General features: G+C 40.4%; 1 protein-coding gene across 3 annotated transcripts in view; it reads left to right on the forward strand.

Moving 5' to 3' along the window:
* The first annotated feature begins 1,648 nt into the window (after positions 1-1,648).
* PDCD6IP (programmed cell death 6 interacting protein) overlaps positions 1,649-21,571 on the forward strand; it is a 34,190-nt gene continuing 14,267 nt past the window's right edge. For 2 of the 3 annotated variants that reach the window (XM_075704686.1, XM_075704688.1), the window contains exons 1-7: positions 1,649-1,854; positions 8,651-8,705; positions 10,242-10,311; positions 14,412-14,539; positions 15,129-15,282; positions 18,447-18,547; positions 21,045-21,161. In XM_075704686.1, coding sequence (XP_075560801.1) covers positions 1,649-1,854; positions 8,651-8,705; positions 10,242-10,311; positions 14,412-14,539; positions 15,129-15,282; positions 18,447-18,547; positions 21,045-21,161 — 831 coding nt within the window. Of the gene's footprint in view, positions 1,855-8,650; positions 8,706-10,241; positions 10,312-14,411; positions 14,540-15,128; positions 15,283-18,446; positions 18,548-21,029; positions 21,162-21,571 lie in introns of all 3 variants that reach the window. The other variant, XM_075704685.1, reaches the window with a different exon arrangement.

The raw sequence follows: 21,571 nt of genomic DNA on the forward strand, positions 1-21,571 counted from the left end.
AGATACGAGTAAGGCAGGACAGCTTACTTTCTGTATTCATTGTACAATAAAACTCCCTTTTTTTTTTCTTGTTAAATGTAAAATTAAGTCAACTACCACTTGGTTTTGATTGAGCGATGAGAAATTGAGCTGGGTGTTTACTCAGCGCAGGGAGGCAGGAGTCCACCAAGGAGCTGTTAGCATATATATTCACTTTTTGTGACTACAGCAAAGGTTTGTAACAGAAGCAACCCGGCAAGGCTCTGAAGGCTAACCACTCGGGTCCCACCAAAAGTGATTGGAAGCAGCAGAATGAGGACAACTCCATTGCCTCCTTCCCCTGCCTGTGCCCGGGAAGGCCCGGCTGTTGTTGCCACAGCACCTCTGGATTGTATACAGGGACGGCTAATTCTGGAGGAGCTGCCTCCCCCCAGCAGCGACACGAGTAGTTAAAACTGATTTCCCAAGCTCTAGCCTTTTCCTCTCGTGCCACCGCTTTAGACATTCATTAGATGGCAAAGAAGATAGCTCTACTTAGTATAGTATACTGTCAGTAGGAAGGGATCATCGCCTTGACTTTACAGCAAAACTGGTGGTCTGCTACATGAGAACAAACCCTTTTACGTAATTTTAAAAGCACTTTTACCACTCCTTTTTATGGCATCATCACCTCGGGGCTTATGTAGTAATAAAATAGCAGGCTTACAGCCTCAGCTGTCTGGAACAAGTGGCAGAAGAAAGGGGGAAATGGCAACATGGGTTGAATATCCCTTTTCGGTCTTCAGAAAAGCCAACCTTGCAGACTGCCTGTTTGAGCTACGCAGGGCTGAGTCAGCAGAAAGCAAGTGCGATGTGGATGACAGCGCTGTAATTACAGCAACACGTGAGGCTTTTACTGCCAACAGAGACGTTTAAACATTTGCAGCGGAGCACTAAATGTTTTATTTAAAAACACCGATTCTTAGAGCGGGTTGAGTATGGGACCCTTTGCTTCCCTCCCGACATCTCACTAACTTTCTAGTAGCCACCGCTTTTACCGGCGTGTCACAGGTTCTGTCAGCGGCTACCGAAGTTTCCCTCACCGCAGCTGAGCCCCCCCCCGGTCACCTCTGTCGCCAAACGGCGCTTTCTCCAGAGGCAGCACTCGAGCTCTCCGCCAGCCCCGGGCTCCAAACACCTTCCCCCGCCCCCCGACCCCGCGTACCGCCCTCCCCCAGCACCCACCCGCGCCGCCACCGCCGGGCCCGCTCCCCTCGGTGAAAACGCGCGGCTCCCGCCGGCTGCGCCGATTCTCCGACACCCGGGGCCGGCTGCCCCAGCAGCGCGGTGCCCGCCTCCCCTCAGGCAGCCGGCCCGGGACGCGGCGGGAGCGGCGGAGGGAGCGGCCGCTCCCCTCACACCGCGCCGGCGCCTCCCTGAGGCGGCAACGGCCGGGCCGCGGCTGCGCGAGGGAAGCGGCGGGGGCGGGGCGGGGCGAGCGCGCCTGCGTCGGGAGCGCGCGACGATCCCGGAAGCGCGCGGCGCTACGGCCGCGGTCTGGGCGAGGCGGCGGGGGCCGGGACCGGGACTGGGACTGCGGCCGGGGCCGCTCGGAGCCGAAAGGGAGCGCGAAGGGCTGCGGTGACGGCGGCGGCGGCTGCCCGCCCGCCCGCTCGCTTCCCCCGCGGCCATGACGAACTTCATCTCGGTGCAGCTGAAGAAGGCCTCGGAGGTGGACTTGGCCAAGCCGCTGTGCAAGTTCATTCAGCAGAGCTACCCGGGCGGCGACGCCCAGGCCGAGCACTGCCGCGCCGCCGAGGAGCTCAGCAAGCTCCGCAAGAGCGCGCTCGGCCGCCCCCTCGACAAGCACGAGAGCGCGCTTGAGACCCTCCTCAGGTAGGGGCGGGAGGGCCGGGCCGGGCCGGGCGGGCCGGCGCAGGCCCCTCAGCGGCCCGCCGCGCCGGGCTCAGCCGCCGTCCCTCGCCGCTCCCCCCGCCTCCGGCGCGGCGGGCGCGCACCTCCCCCGTCCCCAGGCGCCCTGCGCGGCGGAGGGGCCTCGGCGGCAGCTCCGGCCCCGGGCCCTGGGCGCGGCGGAGCCGGAGCCAGGTGCGGGCGGGCCCAGGTGTGGGCGGCCCGGGCGGGGCGGGCGGTCCGCCGGGAGAAAGCGGCCGGGGCCTGTGGGTTGCGTGCCCGCCTCCCCGCCGCGGGCCTGCGCCTGGAGCGGGCGGCCCGGCGCTCGGGTTCCCCGCAGCATCCTGGGGTTCCCCGCAGCATCCTGGGGTTCCCCCGCCCTCGCCGCCCGGCTCGGGTGTTGGGCGGCGCGGGCTGTCGTGTGATGACGGCGCAGGGCTGGCGGGGTGGCAGGGGGGTGCAGAGAGGAGGCCTTGTCCCCATCAACTTCCCCTTCTCAGTGTTTGTAGCTTGCCAGTCGTAGTTGAATCTAGGTAGAAACAACAGGCAATTTTGCTTCTCGGAAGAGTGTCTTTTGTTTCAGTCCTACATTTTGCTGTTACAGCTGACAGATTTTTTTCTTCAGTTTTGTGTTTTTCTTTTCTTTTTTTTTTTTTACTGTCATGTTTTCCTTCCGTTGGCTCTGTTTAGCAACTTTGTAATGTATTTGCAAACTCACATCCTTATTTTCTGCTTAACACGCTTAGTTTGCTATCAGAAAGTTTATTGGTGCCTCTGTTGTGCTGAAATTACCATAGCTTAGATAAGCAAAAGGTTACTCTGTATCTTTTGCCCGGTAAACTGCATAAAGCCTGCTGTAGGACTAACTGCTCCATCACCTGCAAAAGCACTTGCTCTTCCTCATCTCTCTAGACTGTTTATGGATTGCAGTATTACTGTGGTAACCCCGTTGTTCTGTTTCTCTGTGTTGGAAATACTTTGAGCCCGTTTATTTGTAGCTGATCTACTCACTGAGGTCATTGTGATTCATTCACTAGGTTAATACTAAGTGCACACTTCTATTTGCGTAGCTGGGATCAAAGATTTGCGGTACCAGAATATGAGTTTTTACATAATGGCAGAAAGTTTTGGGTTTTTTTTTTTTTAATTTTTTTTTAAAGAAGGAAAAAAGATAAAGGGATTGTCTAGTATAGGGAGAAATGATAGTTGTAGACATGCACATTTCTGTAATATCGTGAACAAGTAGAAATACATTTGATGTTCACTAGAATTTCTTGTTTATAAACTTAAAAAAAAGAAGAGGAATGGAAAAGAAACAAGTGACTTGTTAAAAAGAAGGCAAGATTTGTAAAATGAGTTACTGATGTTTTTTGAGCTTATCAACCCTTCACTGGGTGTTTGGGCTATAAAAGCTATGACCGTACAGATCATGTTTTACAGTATCTTTGTAGTTTCCTGTGCTATTCCTGTTTATTACTTTGTATGCTTTTGAAGGTACTACTGTGTATGCCTTTTGAAGGTCAGGGAAATAATGAGCATCTATGAACTGAAAGAGGGACTCTGCTAGCCAAATTGAAAGGCATATTACTATCTTCCCTTGAACACTGGAATTGAGCTTCCTTTTCTGATGGTGCCAGTCAGGTTTGTGATTAGTTTCTACCTGAAATCCCTGTTTGGCCAAGACACATCATATGACTTCACCCTATCTAACAGCTCTACACTGCCAACAGAAGAAAGCCTTCTTCAGTTCTGGTCCTTGCCTTATGCCATTTCTGGAAGGCAGAAGGTGTACGTGGCTTTCTGGCAGGTGGGCAACTTGAATGAGTTCAGTGGAAGGTCAGATGAATAGCAGGACGGGTGCAAAAGAGGACAAAAGTAGTGTCACTTGAAAGCCAAGGGGCTGAGCGGGACCTCCCTCTTTTAGTGACAGTAGGACATTAAATTAATTCAAGCCATAGTATGCAACTTCACCTCAGGTTTTCTCTCTGAATAATGAAGGGTTGCATAATTACCAGTTTTCCTTTTGAGTCAATTCCATATGCAGTGATCTGTTCTCTCTGCTGTTGATCAGTGATCAGCAGATGACTTCACCTGGTGCAGGTGCTGTTGCAGTAGTCAGGAGGTGTTGAATGTGGCTCTGCACTGGTGCCACCTTATGTGTGAACAAGAAGCGATATCCCTGCCACACAGAAGCTCCTCTTGTAAAACAGCTGCATTTTAAGTTGTATCATTGGAGAATATTTGTTCACTTTACAGTGGAATTGAGATAAGGTGAAGGTCTGAATTAACTATAGATTAGAGAAAAAACAATCAGATGTATGTTTTCCCCTATCTCTAACAAGTTAGAGTGGTTTGTCTCTGTCTGACTATTTATATTCATTACAGTTGCTGGAAAGTAAGTTTGTTCTTACTCTGTAAGAATATTCTGACATACATTCTGTAAGGTGCAGTTACTTTAAAAAGGGAGACTGTATGCACACCCAGAAGTTCGAAGAATCCGGCTAAGCATATGATTGAAAGAGCCCAAGTGTCTGAGTGCCTTGTTTCCTCTGAAAATTCCCTTCCCTCTCCAACTTCCAGTATTTTCCTGTTGCTATTTAAGAATTGTGCTCAGTCTTGTGCTTAAGTAACAACTTTAGCAAAATTTTCGTTAAAGTTGGAGTTTAAAACTGGTTTGTTAGTGAAGTAATGCTGGTAGCGTACCCTTTGCGTACGTTTACTTCTTTGCAGCTTTTTATAGACCATAATACCTAGTAGAGCACTGTATTTAACTGTTTAAAAATCAGGGCTTAATCTTCTGCTAATTAATCTAGGATTTGCCCAGGGTTTTGTAATCTTTAGAAGCCTTGTTTTGCCGAGTAGTTATTGCAGAATTTTTTCTTTTGTGGAAGAAATGAACTCAGTTGCAGCCCTGTTTCGTAGGCAAACACTGACCAGTAAAGCTTTGAAGGTGCATGTTGCGCTGTTGTTCGACTGATGAACACAAATGCTTCTCTTGGAGAAGTATGTGAGGTACCCGGTGAAAAGGGGCACAGTGTAACTGGGAAAGACCCCAGCCTGCTTCCAAGCTTTCTTTGTTTTCTGAGAATCCGAGTGCTCCAAAGGTGATGTAGGTGAGCTTGGTACAGATGTTTCCCCTTAAACTCTGTCACAGCAGATTTGATTTAGTGGGGTTTTTTCTTTTTTTCTTCCGAGTATAATTATAGCTTGAAGGGGTTCCTTGCTTCCTCTCTAATATTAAAGATAGGCTGGACTTCATTTCCGTTTTCTGGAGGGATGGAGTGGTGGTGCGAGTTTAATTGGTTTAACTTTGCTAACAACTCTTGCAGTACTTTTGAAAAAAAGAAAAAGGGGAGGGAAGGGGGGTACACGGTTTTGTTTTGAATGGTCAAATTCTCTGAGGGCTGAAAGTTGCAGTTCTGGTTTCCAGCTGTGAGTTCAGGACTGCAGTTCTTATCTAGAAGAGCGAAGGCAGATCTTGGTCTCTTTTATGTTATTTTGAAAGAGATTTTTCTTTACGATTCTTTGAAGGAGGAGCAGGATTTGAGCTTCTTAATGCAATACGTATATTTTAATTAAATTCTAATTTAAACTTTGACTTCCAACTCATTTGACTGCTGTAACTCATTTTTACTAGCATTTAGGAATGTGTAATGCCTGTTTTGGTGAAGGATTGCTGTACTTCAAGAACTAGATCTGTGTTGCTGACATCTGCCCTCCCTTTCATTGCTGTAGTTGGAACTCGGGCACTTGATGTGTTTGCACGGTTTTCTGTAGTTCATCACTCTGGCACAGCTGAACACGCTGTGCTCATCTGTGTTGCGCAGCAACTTCTGTTCTTTGTGTCTTGATAGTTAGATTACTGTAAATTTTGTTTTAAATAACACCTTTATGTTTATCCTCATCCTTCAATGTGTAACTGACTTGTGCATCAGATGTGGCCATTCCTTCAATATTTATTTTCTGTCTTTGTACTGCTAGTTTTACGCTGTTCTGTCGTTAACATCTTCATTTACCATTTTATTTATATATGTTTTGTTTATCTATACCATTATATTTATATATGTTTAGCTACTGCTAAACAAAACTAAATGATTTTACATGGGTGGGGTTTTTTTTTGGTCTGCAGAGTTTTAAAGAGCTCTTAAATCTTGAGTAGAAATTCAAGTTCTTTAATAAAAAGAAGTGACACCACATGCTTAAAATAGTAAAGAAAATAGAAATGTAAGTTCTGAACTTGTTTAAAACCAACCAAACAAAATCCCTGTGGTGTTGGTATTCATTGATGTTAAATGCAGCAATGTGCATATTTGGGAGGAACACACACCTCCTTGGCTTATTTTCTTTTTCTTTGTGGTTCTGTTGACATACAAAGAATAGTCTGTTTGCAAACAGCCAACGCTTAGGCGTGCCAGACTTCACAAGGCCATTTAACAAGCTTTGCTTCTTGACTACCCTCCAGGCAGATGAGGACAAGGTAATCGTGGAACGGGGGAAGACAGCTCAGCTTTACTGGTGGCTTTTGGTTAACAAATTAAGTTGAGGCAGGAGGGAGACAGCATGGAAAGTCTTTGTGATACTGTGTGAAAATGACCGCGTTTAGCCCAGCCGAAGGCAGGGAAGGAAGTACGTTTAAATATATCGGTTGAAGTGATCTTCACTGCTAGTATTGAACTAATATTTGTACTGCTTTTGTTAATCTGTATCAGTGAAACTGATTAGTTTAGGAAATGGGCACAGTTGGTGTGATAAATCAGACCAAACTTAGAGCGATGAGAGAGCATCAACATGCAAGGCTGAATTTCTTTAACTACAAAAGGTATGCTGTTCTGTACGATTTTTATAGATCAAGCCTTGGATATAAGGTCACTTAGGAAAAAAAAAAAGTAACTAAATTATATTTAACTATTGCTTCATTTCAAGTGGTGTGTGCTTTCAGGGTATGACCACCAAATGAAAGATGAAGAAAACAGACAAATGAAAATCTTTTACAAAAAAATAAATACACATTCTTTTAAAGCCAGTACCTTTCATGTGCTAGCTTCATAAATGTTAGAAGATACTAGTTACTGTACTGTCACACAGTTTAAAATCATCAGACTCTGTTATTGACAGTATTTTAGTTCTCTCGGAAAAGTACCTTTGATTTATAAAGTTAAGTCTCTCAATGGTGGTATATTTGAAATGTGACTTTGTAACAGCTGGTCTTGTACTAGAACCTTAATGCTGAAGTATAGCAAGGTAGAATACAGATTCATAGATTTGTGTAGACAGTGGGGAAAAAATTGTCATTAGCTTTAAAATCCACATTAAGGTTTGGTTTTTGTGTGTTTTTGTAACTATATGTTTCACATACTTCTTAAGTTGTTAAAAGTAAGAATTAATCTTGATTAAACTGCTGTCACAGCAAACATCTGCAGACTTTTTTATTTTGTTTTTTTACCTTGGGAGCAATTTCTTTCAACTCAATCATTAGTGGAAGTCCTGTTGGGTTACTGTTGTAGATTATTGTAGCTTCTGATATGGCTTAGTATATTGTGTCTCAAATTGCAGTGGCTCAGTTGAAGCCAGAAATCTGTAGTATTATATACATTGGTAGATGTAATTCACCAAAGAATATACTAATGCTATTTTTATTGTTGTATATATGACTTTTAAAAATGCTTCTTGAATTTTTAAACAAACATTTACTACCTGCAGAACATAGGCCTTGTACACCTGCTTCATTTCTAGATCAATAGTGATGAATATTTAATAAGGTAAGGAAACAGGAACAATGTTAACCCTATTTCACAGACTGTGAAACTCATTACTACAAGGTGTTTTGTATGTTGGGAATATAAATTGTTAAAAAAAGAATTTGACCAGTATAAGGTTGGGTGTATGCCCATATGGCAAGTGCTGCAAGAAGAGTATAGGAAACAGGCTTCACATGATATGTGTTCTCAGCAGTTGGCAGTTTAAAGGTTTTGTTCTGCATCCAGCCTGTCATGTTTAACAAGTGGTGCAAGTGTACAACTCAGGAAAACTTTGAATTGCTAACTGTTGCCTGGATAGGTTGTGTGAGGGACTACGCTATACTTACTATATTATCTTTCTGGCATTCTTTCCTAAACATCTTCCACTGCGAGTAGACAAAATATTGGCACAGAGAAGCTTCTGGTTTTAATTCACCATGACTGTACTACAATATACTCTAATGAAAACTAATCTTAAAACTAAAGAACTTTATCAAGGATTAGGCTCTCCAGTTGACACTGTGCAAGGCAAATGGCATCTATTTCAAAGACATTGGAGTTTAAACAGATGAGTCAGAAATCGTAGGGGAGTAGGATATAATGTTCAGATCAAGAGAGTACAGTGTAGCTTGTTAATATGTTGAATGCTGTACTTAATTTACTTTTGCAGCATGACTTAAAGTCTGATGTGCTCTTTGTCTTCCTGTATGTACGCAGGGACTCCTTTGCATGACATTCTTTTCTAATCTACACTCCATCAGAAAGTGGAATGGGTCAGCTTCGTCTGTGATACTCTTCTACTTCTGACTGAGATAGGGTTTCCACATTATCTGTGGAAGACTACCTCCATTTGAACTTGTTCCTCTACTGAAAAAAATCCCTTTAGGCAGGATTTCTGTCCTGCAAATCCTCCGTAATTTCAAATGAGCTTCACAACTTATTTGTGGGGGGGATTTTTGTGCCCTTTTCCTTATGTGCTGGTGTAAAAAACAAAACTCTTAATTTTTCTAATAGCTGTTTCTTCTTTCTTTTTTTTTTGGTAGATACTATGATCAGCTGTGTTCAATTGAACCAAAGTTTCCATTCTCTGAAAATCAGGTAAGAGGACTTATCAAACCATTAAATTGAATCATGGCACCAGTGATGTATGACTTCCAAGCCTGTACCTAATCCACTAGACAGTACATCTCTCAGGCAAGGCATTTAATCTCTTTGAGCCGTATTTTCCTAATCTGTGTTTGTTTTCTAGTTGGTGCTGACATGTAGTCTGTACTGAAACTTCACCTCTAGTGGCCGTAATTGCCTTACCACTTTATTCCTGCCTCTGTGTCTACAAATTACATAATTTTTGTATAGACATAGTGCTCATTAAGCTTTTTTTCCCTACCATATTTCTCTAGAATCCTGTCTCTAAAGAGAAATTCAGCTTAACTCCTGTCTGTTGAAGTCTTCCTCAGGTGGAGACTGGAATAGATCTTTAGGCTTCTCTGTTTTGGTGGAAGATGATGTAGATTTTCTTTGGATATGTTTACAAATAGGACAGAATTTCCATTTCTTTCCTGATCAAATCATATTTAAATGGTAATGTTATGATTAAAAGAAAAGGTTTCTTTCAGACTTACAGATTACAAGTAAGGGAATAGTTTTAATGCATTTCAAACTAATTTGAGTTTTGCATCTAGCTGCATTCACTTGTAGCCAAGAACTGTGCTTTGGATTTTAGTGTGCAAATATTTTGATATGGTGAGCTGCAAACCCTGAGACATGGAAAACTGGAAAACTTTAGGAGAAAGTTCTGCAGATCTGTAAACTGTTCCATCAAAGGGAAGTAGTCGTCAGTGGAAGCAGCAATGAACAGCTGGGGACCAGAAGTTCCTGAACTAGCATTGCTGCTAGAGGAAAATACATTAGCAAACAGTTCTGTGACAGTTCTGTGCTCTTTCTTACGTTATTCTCCACAACCACTTTAAAACAAGGAATTTTGCTATCTTTTCTGGTCTGATACCAGTTGCCTACAGCTAGTTTGATCAGCTGAATAAGGAATCAAATTGTGGAACGCCAAAGCAGGTTTTGTGAAGTATTTGCATTGTCTATGAAATACATGCTGGAAGCATAAGATAAACCACACTGATTTTACCTGTGTTCTCTTTCCTGAGTGCATTTCCTGATAATGCTGCTATTGAGTTCACTCATAAAAATGAGTGCATTTTGGTATTGCAAAACAGTGCTAAATATGCTGGTAATTTGGAACAGTGGAAACTGCCTGGTTGGGTGGTTTCCTTTAACCGTGGCTCTACCTGACTGTCAGACTTCTTGGGAGAGGAATATCTTGGTTTGGAAATAAATTTATCTGTCACTCAGAATATGAACAGAGCTGAAAGATTATTTAGAGAATTTCTGTCTTGTCTGCTTGAAATGTTTTGAGCAAACTAACAGGAAGGAAAAAAGGTAGAATAAATTTTTTTTAAAATAACTCTTGATGATTTCCTGAAACTTCCAGAATGTTTGTAATGTTACAAGTGAATTAAATTTATGCAATTAGAATATAAAAGAATAAATATGTGAATATGGGATATTTTCTAAAGACTTCGTATTTAATTTTTAGAGATGAAGATCTTTCTTTTTCACTTTCAGGTCTGTGTAACATTTACATGGAAAGATGCTTTTGATAAAGGATCACTTTTTGGAGGATCTGCCAAATTGGGTATGTGAATGTATTGAAAGTGCAAGTATTAATTATATTAAATTTTGAGAATATTTTTATATAGCTGAGTTGTTAATAGTCTTTCTAGTATTCTCAACATAACTTTCAAATGAGTTCAACTATATTGGTAACAGATTAATCACTTCAACATTGGTAATGAATAAATAGGCACCATGCAAAGAATTGCTATAAAATTGAGGTGTAATATTAGTTTTCCTGAGGCACAAATAGGTGTGCAGTCTGATAATAGTTGTGCTGTCTGCTCCTCAGACTTTTTCTGGGAACAACCCCAACTGACACTAATCAAAATTGTTCAAGTTAACCATTAAGTTTCCGTAGTAGGTTTTTGGTAATCCAACTCTTGCTGTTCTAAGTTAATAAGATCCTCATGGAACATGCTTGTGAGTGAATCCCCTCCAGAAGAAGGGGAGTGGTGGTAGCTGACTTTAGTAACCTAGTCTGATGTCACGTTTTGTTCAAGAGAATAGAGGATGTGCCCGTGCCCTGAAAAGATTCTCCTGTCACTTCTTTTTAAAATACTTTCATACAGACTTGAACACTTGGAAAGAAAAAAAATTGTATTTGTTTCCTGCAAACATAAGGAGTTTGAGTCTATGATTCGTTCTAGTCGTATAGGGACAATTCTGCACTGCAAATTCAGGATCATTAAATGGATTTGGAACACTTGCCAATAGAGAAACTAAGACTAAATCCTTTTGAGTTAAGTGAGGAGCTGTTCAGTCATGTGTCATCATTCTTTAGTGTTTCTATTTATACCTAAGTGTTCATCATGAGTAGCATTGCAAGATGACCGTTGCAGTTTTGAAGCTCCAGACAAAGCCTGAAAAAATGTTACTTATTCTTTTTCTGTTTTTTTTTAAAGTTTTTGTGTCCTTTATATAGTTCTCTGTTAGCAACTACTGAAATCTTTTCAAAGTTTTCCATGTTCTGAATACACATGCTAAAGTTGTGCTTGTGTGAACTATATGTGTGACAATACACCGCGTTCCTATGCGTAAGCAGGTGGTGCACACCTTTCCTTGCTTTATTTTCATAGAATCATAGAATTGTCTAGGTTGGAAAAGACCTTTAAGATCATCCAGTCCAACCATTAACCTACACTACCAAGTCCACACTAAACCAATCAAGGGCAGACTAGACTAAACCATGTCCCGAAGTGCCACATCTACCCGTTTTTTGAACACTTCTAGGGATGGGGACTCCACCACCTCTCTGGGCAGCCTGTTCCAATGCCTGACCACCCTTTCTGTAAAGAAATTTTTCCTAATTTCCAACCTAAACCTCCCCTGGTGCAGCTTGAGCCCATTTCCTCTCGTCCTATCGCTAGCTACTTGGGAGAAGAGACCAACACCCACCTCACTACAACCTCCTTTCAGGTAGTTGTAGAGAGCAATAAGGTCTCCCCTCAGCCTCCTCTTCTCCAGACTAAACAACCCCACTTCCCTCAGCCGCTCCTCATAAGACTTGTTCTCCAGACCCTTCACCAGCTTCGTTGCCCGCCTCTGAACACGCTCCAGCACCTCAATGTCTTTCTTGTAGTGAGGGGCCCAAAACTGGACACAGTATTCCAGGTGCGGCCTCACCAGCACCGAGTACAGGGGGACAATCATCTCCCTGCTCCTGCTGGCCACAGCATTCCTGATACAAGCCAGGATGCTGTTGGCCTTCTTGGCCACCTGGGCACACTGCTGGCTCATGTTCAGCCGGCTATCTACCAACACCCCCAGATCCTTTTCGGCCAGGCAGCTTTCCAGCCACTCCTCCCCAAGCCTAACTGTTCTAAGGAGTCCTTCTGGATAATTGGAGACCTTCCTGAAGATGCTGTGTTTTTTCTCAGAATTTGGTTGGTTCTGTCTTTGGGGCTAGCATTTCATGATGATTGAATGTGTTTCATAGAAAAGTCCAGAATATCTAATCATGACTTAAACATTGTCTGTGAATCACCAGAGATTTATAATAATTGTGAGAAAAAGAATCAGTAATCATAATGCTGATTATTACCTTGAGAATTTGAATAAATGTGATGTTACAGCAGCTTGAGAAAGCTTGCTTGTCTGCAGGTTAATTATATACTAGTCAATCTGTGAGGCAGATCGCCAGAGATTTATGCAGCAGTCCATGTGAAATATCAAAGAAATTCTTAACTGAGATGTGAGTAATGCTCACTTAACAAGCAATGGAATAAATTTTATTTTGAAACTTTAAAGCAGATCTTAGTGGAAAGACATTAACAAAAAGAGTCTTTTAGTATATATCTTTACAGTGCTGTGTCACAGATTATCCAGATGCTGTTCTCCAGATTAACTGTAGCATGTGTGTATTACTTTATTTCAGATCAGAATTAGCATTGAGGTTTCTCAGTGTAAAGCAAAGTTTTCAGTTACTGAGGGAGCAAAATTTCTGTGGACTTCTAAGAGGAGGTGATCCTGTCTCCAGATGGAAATTCAATGTAAAACTCCCTTGACTTCCATGAGGCCAAGATGCAGGGGTGCGACTTGAGAGTTCTGGCTCTTGCTGTGGTGACAAACTGTTTTCTTCCCATCTTCCCCTGAATCCCGAGTCTATATCACAGGGGTAGCTGACCGGATACCGTGGCTGCTTGAAAAGTGACCCAGTTCACAGCATGCCGTGTAATCTGAAATATGTTGGCTTAAATTAATAGGTAGAGCTATAAACAGATGAGTCTGAGGAAAATCTATATTGCTAAACAGCTGTTCTCACTGTAGTAAATCACACTTGAAATGCAGTCCAGAGTATAAAGTAATTCTGCATATAAAGTAATTTTGCACTGCAGAAACTTTAAAGCCGTATTTTCTTTCCTTTCTTGTGTTTGTTTCAGTCTTTCGGATGATGTGTAAGTTGTACAAGATCTTCTTTGTAGAAAAATTCTGGAAAATAAACTGCAGAAGAGAGATGATCTAGATAAATGACTGTTACCCTGATGAAATACAGTGACTGTGTAACTCACTTTTCACTGAGGGAAACAAAATGGGAAAAAATGGAATGTCAGATTTGTGGCTGCTTTTATGAGAATTTAGTGCACGTCAGGGAGTGCTAACATAGAAACTTCAGAGATAGATAAATACGTAGCTGTATAAGGAGGCTGGATGTTAATGAAATGAAACAAATATACCTATTTAGTACCTTCATGTTTTAAGGATAACTTAGGAGTTGTACCAGAGTTTGTGAAACTGAAAATTCACTAGTTGAGTTTTCTGTATTCTCCAAGAGGAGTGTCTAGACGCTTTTTAATGGTAGTAGCTGACTAATATCTGCAGTCTTTAGATTTTCCAGTGCTTGCATATGGCCAATAATCTTTTGAAAACAATTAATAGATTCAAAATGGTTCCTGTTCAGGTATTACTGTTCCTAGAAGTGTGGGCTCCATCCTCTGGGACTATGAAGTACTACAGGAGTTGAGTCTGGACAGGCCACACTGCTGCGTAGTGAGCACAAGTTTTAATTAAGTAAATCCTTAGCTGTTTCAGTACATGGATAACCAAGATGTTTGCCAGCATTTTCAGTCTGAAACAATAGCTTTGAGACATGGAAAATTCCCTGCATTTCAATAGATAGTAAGACAGAGCATGTAAAAGTCTTTGGCCTCAATGAGAGAAGGGTCGTTAATCTTGCATTCAAGATACAGTACAAGCGTGTAACTGGGCAGTTACTGCAAAGTGATTAATGCATGGAAATTCAAATTCCAGACTATACTTCAGTAATGCATGTGTTTCTGTATCATCAGAAGCCAAAAAGCTGCACTCTGGTTAGAAAGACTTTCAAATTAATTTGTGTATGTGTAGATTTTCATACTACTGCTTTTATACTTTATGCCCCTCTCTATAGATCTTCTTCATGTCAAAACATTTTGTGGAAGTACTAAATTAGACTATGTAAAGCCTTCAGAATGAAGATGACACTGACTTTAAAAGTTCAGTATGATGGCCTTTTTTTTTTTTTCTTGAAACTGTTGATATCTTTAAGTACAGGTATTCGTCGTGTTGGCCTCATCTGTAGGATGCTAGAGTACTGAAGTTTACTTTCTTAACAGTGTGGGTAAATCTCTGCCTTGATTGCAGCTCTGGCAAGTTTGGGGTATGAGAAGACCTGTGTTTTGTTCAACTGTGGAGCATTGGCAAGCCAGATTGCAGCAGAGCAGAATCTAGATAATGATGAAGGACTGAAAGCTGCAGCTAAGCATTATCAGGTACAGAGGCTCCCTGCTTATGCTTATGACTTCAAAATTATTAATCTTGGAACATCAATTAAGTATCTCTCAATTTTAAAGCTATATATACATATTTCCCCCTTCTTAATTGCAAAGGCCGATTGGCGAAGTACCTGGTCTTGGCTCATATTTACTTACCAACTTTGAAGGATTTAATTCCATACAGTTCCCCATACCCCTTCCCTCAAGTGTGTTGATAACTAGTAACCTTCAGCTTAAGATTTAATAATTTTAGCTAGTATAAATTTTAGTTTTAACAAGTTATACAGTAATAATCTCCTTCTTTCTTCTTTGTGGAATGCATTAAAATTTCCATGTTCTTATGCTGTTAGGTGTAGCCAATATACCATTACTTATAGTCCATCGTGATAAATGTCTTGGTGTAAGTGGCTTCAAGAACAAGAAGTCACAAGGAATTGTTTTTAGTGGCTAAACAATAAATGGGAGACCATATACCAAAAAAGCTCTATTTTTTTTTTTTTTTTAAATTGTTGTATGTGTTATATTTGTAAGAGAAAAAAACATGTCTGGAAACATGAATGATAATATATTACTTTGTTTTACTTAGTTTGCGAGTGGTGCTTTCCAACACATTAAAGACACCGTTTTGTCAGCCTTGAATCGAGAACCTACAGTGGACATCTCTCCAGACACAGTTGGAACTCTCAGTCTTATTATGTTGGCTCAAGCCCAAGAAGTCTTTTTTTTGAAAGCTACAAGAGGTATATCTTAATTTTTGGCTTGTATATTTACGTGCTCATTACAACTTCCACAAAAATTTACAAGTGTTTTAAGTTATTAAGAGCTTGTAAAGGGCCTTTCAGAGTTTTTATTTTTGCCTTTACTGATTTCACCTACCCCCACACCATGGAAGGTCATTAAACACAAACTACAAATGCCACTTAAGAATTTGTCTAAGGTTCACCTGACAATGCAGTTGTCCCATTTGCTTTTCCTTTCTTTTTATGTCCAAAACCACTAGTCTTCATCTTTACAAAGGATTTTGCTGGTTTGTATTTTTTCCTTTTCCCCTCTGAGAACAAAAGGCATTCTCTAAAAGAACTGAGAATACTAGTAATGGTGCGTAGGGGTTTTACCACTACTCCTTTCCTCCTCTCTCTGAGGAATGGTTTCATGAGAATTTAGAAAGATACAACTGTACTACGAAACAAAGGAAATTTCCTAAGAGGTTTAGGGGAAGCAGAATGTTTGATTGTTCCTATTTTTGAGAGGAACTCTTTGACCCAGTCTAACTTTCAGAATGCCCCATTTATCTCGGAAAGTGAAATTCTGCAGGTGGAACAAAGAATTGTCCCTAACTGTTGAAGGCTGATTGTGAAATACTGATTGAGAGGCTGCATGTTTTAATACAACTATTAAAGAATATATGCTTCAAATAATTTTCATGTGGAACAGTACTATCTTCAGTACAAGATCTCTTACTCTTTGCTATTCTGCTCTTCTCTCTGTACTTAGAAGTTGTGCATCTAGAAGTTACAGATACCCAAAGGTAGAACTAAGGACATACAGGTCTTGATTGCCCACCAACTCCTCCCTCTCCCCACGTTGTTTGGAATACAATGGAGTTATCTTAACTGGGTTGTTTCTTCTCTTCACAGGGAAGATCCCTGAAAATTCTTATAGACTTACAGCCTTTAGGAGAATCTCAATGAGAAACTATTGTCCTTCAGCCAATTGATAAATTATGTTTATGTTCTTTATCATGCTGGTAGCAGTATTTTAGTCTCTGGCTATTTGGACGCTGCTTTGAAATGAATTTGTATGACAAATGCCTCAAACTTTTCTTCAGAGCATGAACAGACACTTACCTAATTTTGCTTGGGAAATAGATCTTTCTGTCACCTTCTTGATTTCTTCTTGTTCAAAATGTGAAAAAGATAAAGCAAGGCTAATCCAAAACCACATGTGCCCGGTGAACTGAAGATTTTTGTGACTACTCCCAGGACCACAAGTCTGCCGGTGTTAAAAGGTCACCAAGGTTAATAATCATCTGACTATGGAGGCTGTAGAATTTGCCAGATGTAGAGAGGTTCCTTGGCAGGAAAGACATTTTGTGAAGAATGGTGTTTGACAACATGATTAACTTCAGAAACCTATTTTTCAGGTGGAAATGTTTCAAAGCTTGATCTCAAAACTCAAATCTAGCTTCTTGCTGTATTGACTATTTACCTTACTTGCAATTTTCTGTTTTTTCTCTCGTGTGAGGCAGTCCATTTAGCAGCTTACCAGCTGATATTATTTCTGATAGAACTGAGGTTATTCTCACGTTGAAAGAAAGCAGAAGTGTTTGGCAAAAAACAAATCAGTCAGTCAAATCTAACTCCACTGCATAACTACAGATCAGTTCTTTTAATATCTGAGCCTTTCTTAATGTTTTCTTTAAGTGTCTTTAAGTCTGCGTGTGTTCGCTATTTCGTCTCGAGGCTTGCATTGTAACGGCAATATTTTAAAGATATGTGAGTAACAACTAAAGCTTCTGATGGTGAAAGATCTATTCCGAACTGTCTGCATGGACAAATGAGTATCCTCTAACATTTCCTTTGTTAATGGAAATGTAATTACTATGCCAATACCTTTTTGTTTTCTTTCCTTAGAGCTCAGGCTCTATGAAGGAAAATGCAACTACCACACACTAGGTGGGGCTAGAAGGACAGTCTATTGTTTTGGTTTTATTAAATATTTAGCACACTGAACAGAAACATTTTAGCAAAGAAGGAAGTTGCTAGATCTCATAAGCTCCCTTCTCTCTGTTTGTCATCTAAATCCTGTTCCACAGTGAAAGGATCTTTCTGGTGTACCTTAAATGCATTTGCCTCATAGAAGGTAAATATATTACATCACAGCTCATGCCTGAAGTGTTGTAGATAGATAGATGTGTGAATATGCTGGAATGAGCAGCCCATTTGGGAATTCTTTTGATTTAATTTTTGGCAATTAAGCATACTCTGCAGCGTGGCTAATCTCCCCATACCCCCCACTCATGCTTATCAATCTGGCAGTACATAAAAATCACCTGAATCAGAGGATACTTGTTTGTAAGGGCAGCTATTTAGAGTGGATGGCCAATGTTTGTATTGATTGCCTGCCTTCTCTTGGAAGGCTGAATTGCTAGTGCAGGCCAGAGGTGATTATTAAAGGAGATAAAGATAGATGCAGCATGTTCCTATTTTAACAGTTTTGGCTTCAGGACCAGGGTGTGGACATGAGGCAGGGAACACTGCTGCTGCTAGGCACATGTGGCTTTGATATGAAGTAGTGGATTACCACTTGGAGGAACTGTGGTTATTTATGTCTAGGAATGGTGTTTCTATACTTGATGTAAGCTAACAGTGGTGTAGACTGCCATGGAAAGGACCAGTCCCTTCTCTTCTGTTGCACTTCTGCAAATTTTCGGGAGTCCTGACCTGGAGTTGGGTTAGAGAACAGATCCTGCTAAAAATTAACTATTTTTTGCTAATTAGATTTCAGCTAAATTCTTTGACTGTGGCTGCACAAAAGCTTGTGCTGGCACAAGGGAAGGACTGGGAACAAGCTGCCAGAGTTAGAGAGGGATTGCAGCTTTTATTGGCAGCTTGCCATTGGTCCGACGTGAAGCATCACCCTTATTCCTGCATAAATGCCAGCAGCTACAAAAGATTTCTTGTGCAACTGACTGAACCTTCAGTGTCACGATGGAAGTAGAAAATCTGGAAACTGCTGCTAGATGTTAAGCGAGAAGAATGGGGTCCCACCTTTGAGCTATAATGTAAAGTTACACCCTTAGAATGCAGTTGTTGCTGTTTGAAGATGAAGTAATTTACTTGTTCACTTGTAAACACTGATGATAATCATAATTGTTCTTTGTTTTTTCTCCCCCTTCTCCCAGATAAAATGAAAGATGGTATCATAGCTAAACTAGCTAATCAAGCTGCAGATTACTATGGTGATGCTTACAAACAATGTCAATATAAAGATACTTTGCCCAAGGTTAGTAATTCTCATGGAAATAATCTGGGATCTGCTGTTATTGTGAATAACTGTTATTCTTTACAGTGTACTTGAAATACACTTAAAATGTATCCTCAAGAAAAGCTGACATATTGCTGCATTTAAGGGAAATGAACCTGTAATTTGAAAAACTGAAGAATCGAAGCAGCAAAAGATAGTGTGGGTTTTTTTTTTTTTAAGTAAAATATTATTACATGAAATGTGTTTACTTGCAACACATTTCATTTAAAGTGAACTTGAAATGTTTATGATGGCATTTAGGGATGCCTTGTTAGTGCTTAATGCCTTACTAAATCTGTTTTTCAAACTAATACTTTCTAACGGGGCTTTATTGGCTTCTAGTCTCAATGTTTTCATGTGAAATTTGCTCTCCTGTTGACAGCATGAATACAGTGGTACTGTTCACTTACCTGTTAATGAAAAACATGACTGGAAATCAGTCTGTGTCCTCTGTCCTTCTGCCTGCCTTCTCTTCCACCACCCCAAAACAATCTTGATACTTGTAAATTGTCTCACTTCAGTCTTGACTGTTCATTTGAGTGCTGTTGGTTTTGGAAGATGCAGAAGGATCTTTTTTCATGCTCATTGAATATATACTGTATAACAAGTACTTTAAAAATGAGCAGGTTTTCAATGTATCAAATGTATCAATTATGTTGAAATCATAAAATAGTAGAAAACCTTTCGTGCAGGGTTGTAAAAGTTGGATAAGATTTACTTGCTTTTGATATTGTTGGACTCTTGGAATTTATATCTAGCTAAGTAGGAGATTTGTCTTTTTGTAGAGCTTTTTTTGTGAGTGTTCCTGGAAAGCATTCCCTGTTGCTGATTTGCAGTTATTTTTCATTCATTAATAGTTTCAAAACTCTAAAATAACTATTCCAGCTTGCAGTGGTCTTTCTTGTTACAAATAAAATGTGAAATCAACTGGATTTACTAAAATACACTAGAAAACTTAGTAAAAATAATTTTTACCAGTGATACATGGCAGTGGTTGATGTCTGGTCCTATAACTTAATATGCAATCTTAGTCAAGTAATTGCCAAAGTTATTTGCTAAAGGAACTTTTATTTCCTCTTGGGGAAAAAAAAGTAGGTAATTTTTTTCCCCCCTCTGGTTCCTAATGCAGAATAGTATCTTTATAATGATAGGAACTGTATGGGTAAGGGCTACTGTACTAAAGTAAAAGCATGCATTTTTGTTCTTAAGCAATAAATTACACAAACACCTTTATAGGCCAGTCAGTGACTTCTGATACATATTTTTGAAAAAAAAATGTTTTTCACAGTTCAATTGATATCTTGCTTGGCTGCAACTTAAAAGGTTCTTTTATATATGCACGTATTTCCTCTCATGCATTCTGTGGCATTTTACAGATTGGGCCAATTTCTCACTTAGGTAGTATGTTTGACTGATTTCTGAGAGGCAATGAGATCAAAGCCATTGCTTTGCCTTTTGTTGTTGTGGACCTTTCTAAGCCATAGATCTGCTCCCTGTTCCGGTTGCACAGTAATCAGTCAGTTGATTATTTGAAAGACCATAATAAGGTTTGCTGGTTCCATGAGTTAACACCAGCTCTGAGAACAGTTACATGTTCAGGAGTGTGAAATAGAGGTTGACTTGATGTGTCACGCTCCAGTTGCAAGGCCTCCCAGACAGCTTTTTCTTCCAATTTACTCTTTTTTTTTTTTTAATCTCATCTCTGGGGGGGCAGCAAGTTTGCACAAATGTGAAGAAGCGGGTCTTTATGTACTGAGGTCTTTAAAACATCACTCTGGTGTTCCAGTGCTCCTTGATTTAAGAAATAAAACAGTAAGGCCAAATCCTTGATCAAAGACCATGCCTATGCTGTGGGCTGCAGCATAATGCTTTCTTCATGTCTTGGTTGGTACTCCTGCAAAGATAAGTGCATTTGTAGAAAAGTTTAAAAATGACTTTCAAATTGCTTTCCATGTCAATAGTTATTGGTCCTCTTTGTTTGTTCTTTGCTTTCATAATTTTTGAGTTACTTTCTTGATAGGTCTGCTGCTGGTTTAAGTGTAATTGCTTTGTTAAATTAAAAAAAAAAAAAAGCCTGTCTTCTCCCCTTTCCCCCCTTCTTTTAAGAATACTTTGTCTTGGTTTTGTCTTGGGGGCATTTGGGTGTGTTCTTGCAACTACCCTTTCTAATACATGCATGCATTTCTAATCTTTGAAGTAAATGTTGTGACTTCATGGCTTGAATTTCAATTGTAGTTCATCTAAAATAATGGACGCTAGGAATTTTGCAACAACAAATTAAAAAAAAAAAAAACTGGATTCAATCCACGCAAAGTCACGTGGTCTCTGACATTTACCTCTAACGTTTTAACCTATCTAAACCATTAATTGGGTGATTCTAATTTCCTTTTCTTCTTCCTTTTTCTTCCTGCATCCCATGTTGTCTGTGGTGGTTAATGTGGTTGGACTTTCCCCTGGTCAGTATTTTTATTTCCAGGAGGTGTTTCCTGTTCTGGCTGCAAAGCACTGCATTATGCAGGCCAATGCAGAATATCATCAATCTATCCTGGCAAAACAGCAGAAGAAATTTGGTGAAGAAATTGGGAGGCTACAGGTGGGTAACTTTTTTCCTTCTCTGAAAAATATGGGAAAACTTTAAATCTTGAAAAGCTAGCTCAGAGTTCTAAAATTCAAATAACTAAGAATGAAATGTATTAAAAAATTGCAGAGGATGTTTATCACATGAATCAAATTATTAGCAGCTGTAAAGATGAGATGTATCTCTGTAGCTTTTATAAAGGTGTATTTTAATGAGTTTTGGGCAATTTGGTACTGCTTGACACGTTAAGCCTGTATCTTTACGTTTGCATAGGTTTCTTGGTATAGCTAATGTAACTGATTTGTTAATAAATTTTCCTAAGTAATGTTGTTAAAAAGTCCCCCAAACATTAAAATTCTGCCTGGTCTATATCAACTCCTTTCCTGCAATCCTGATTGAAATCTGAATCACACTTGAAAAATGTG

This window comes from Pelecanus crispus, chromosome 2, assembly GCF_030463565.1.
Source record: "Pelecanus crispus isolate bPelCri1 chromosome 2, bPelCri1.pri, whole genome shotgun sequence".
Taxonomy (NCBI): Eukaryota; Metazoa; Chordata; class Aves; order Pelecaniformes; family Pelecanidae; genus Pelecanus; species Pelecanus crispus.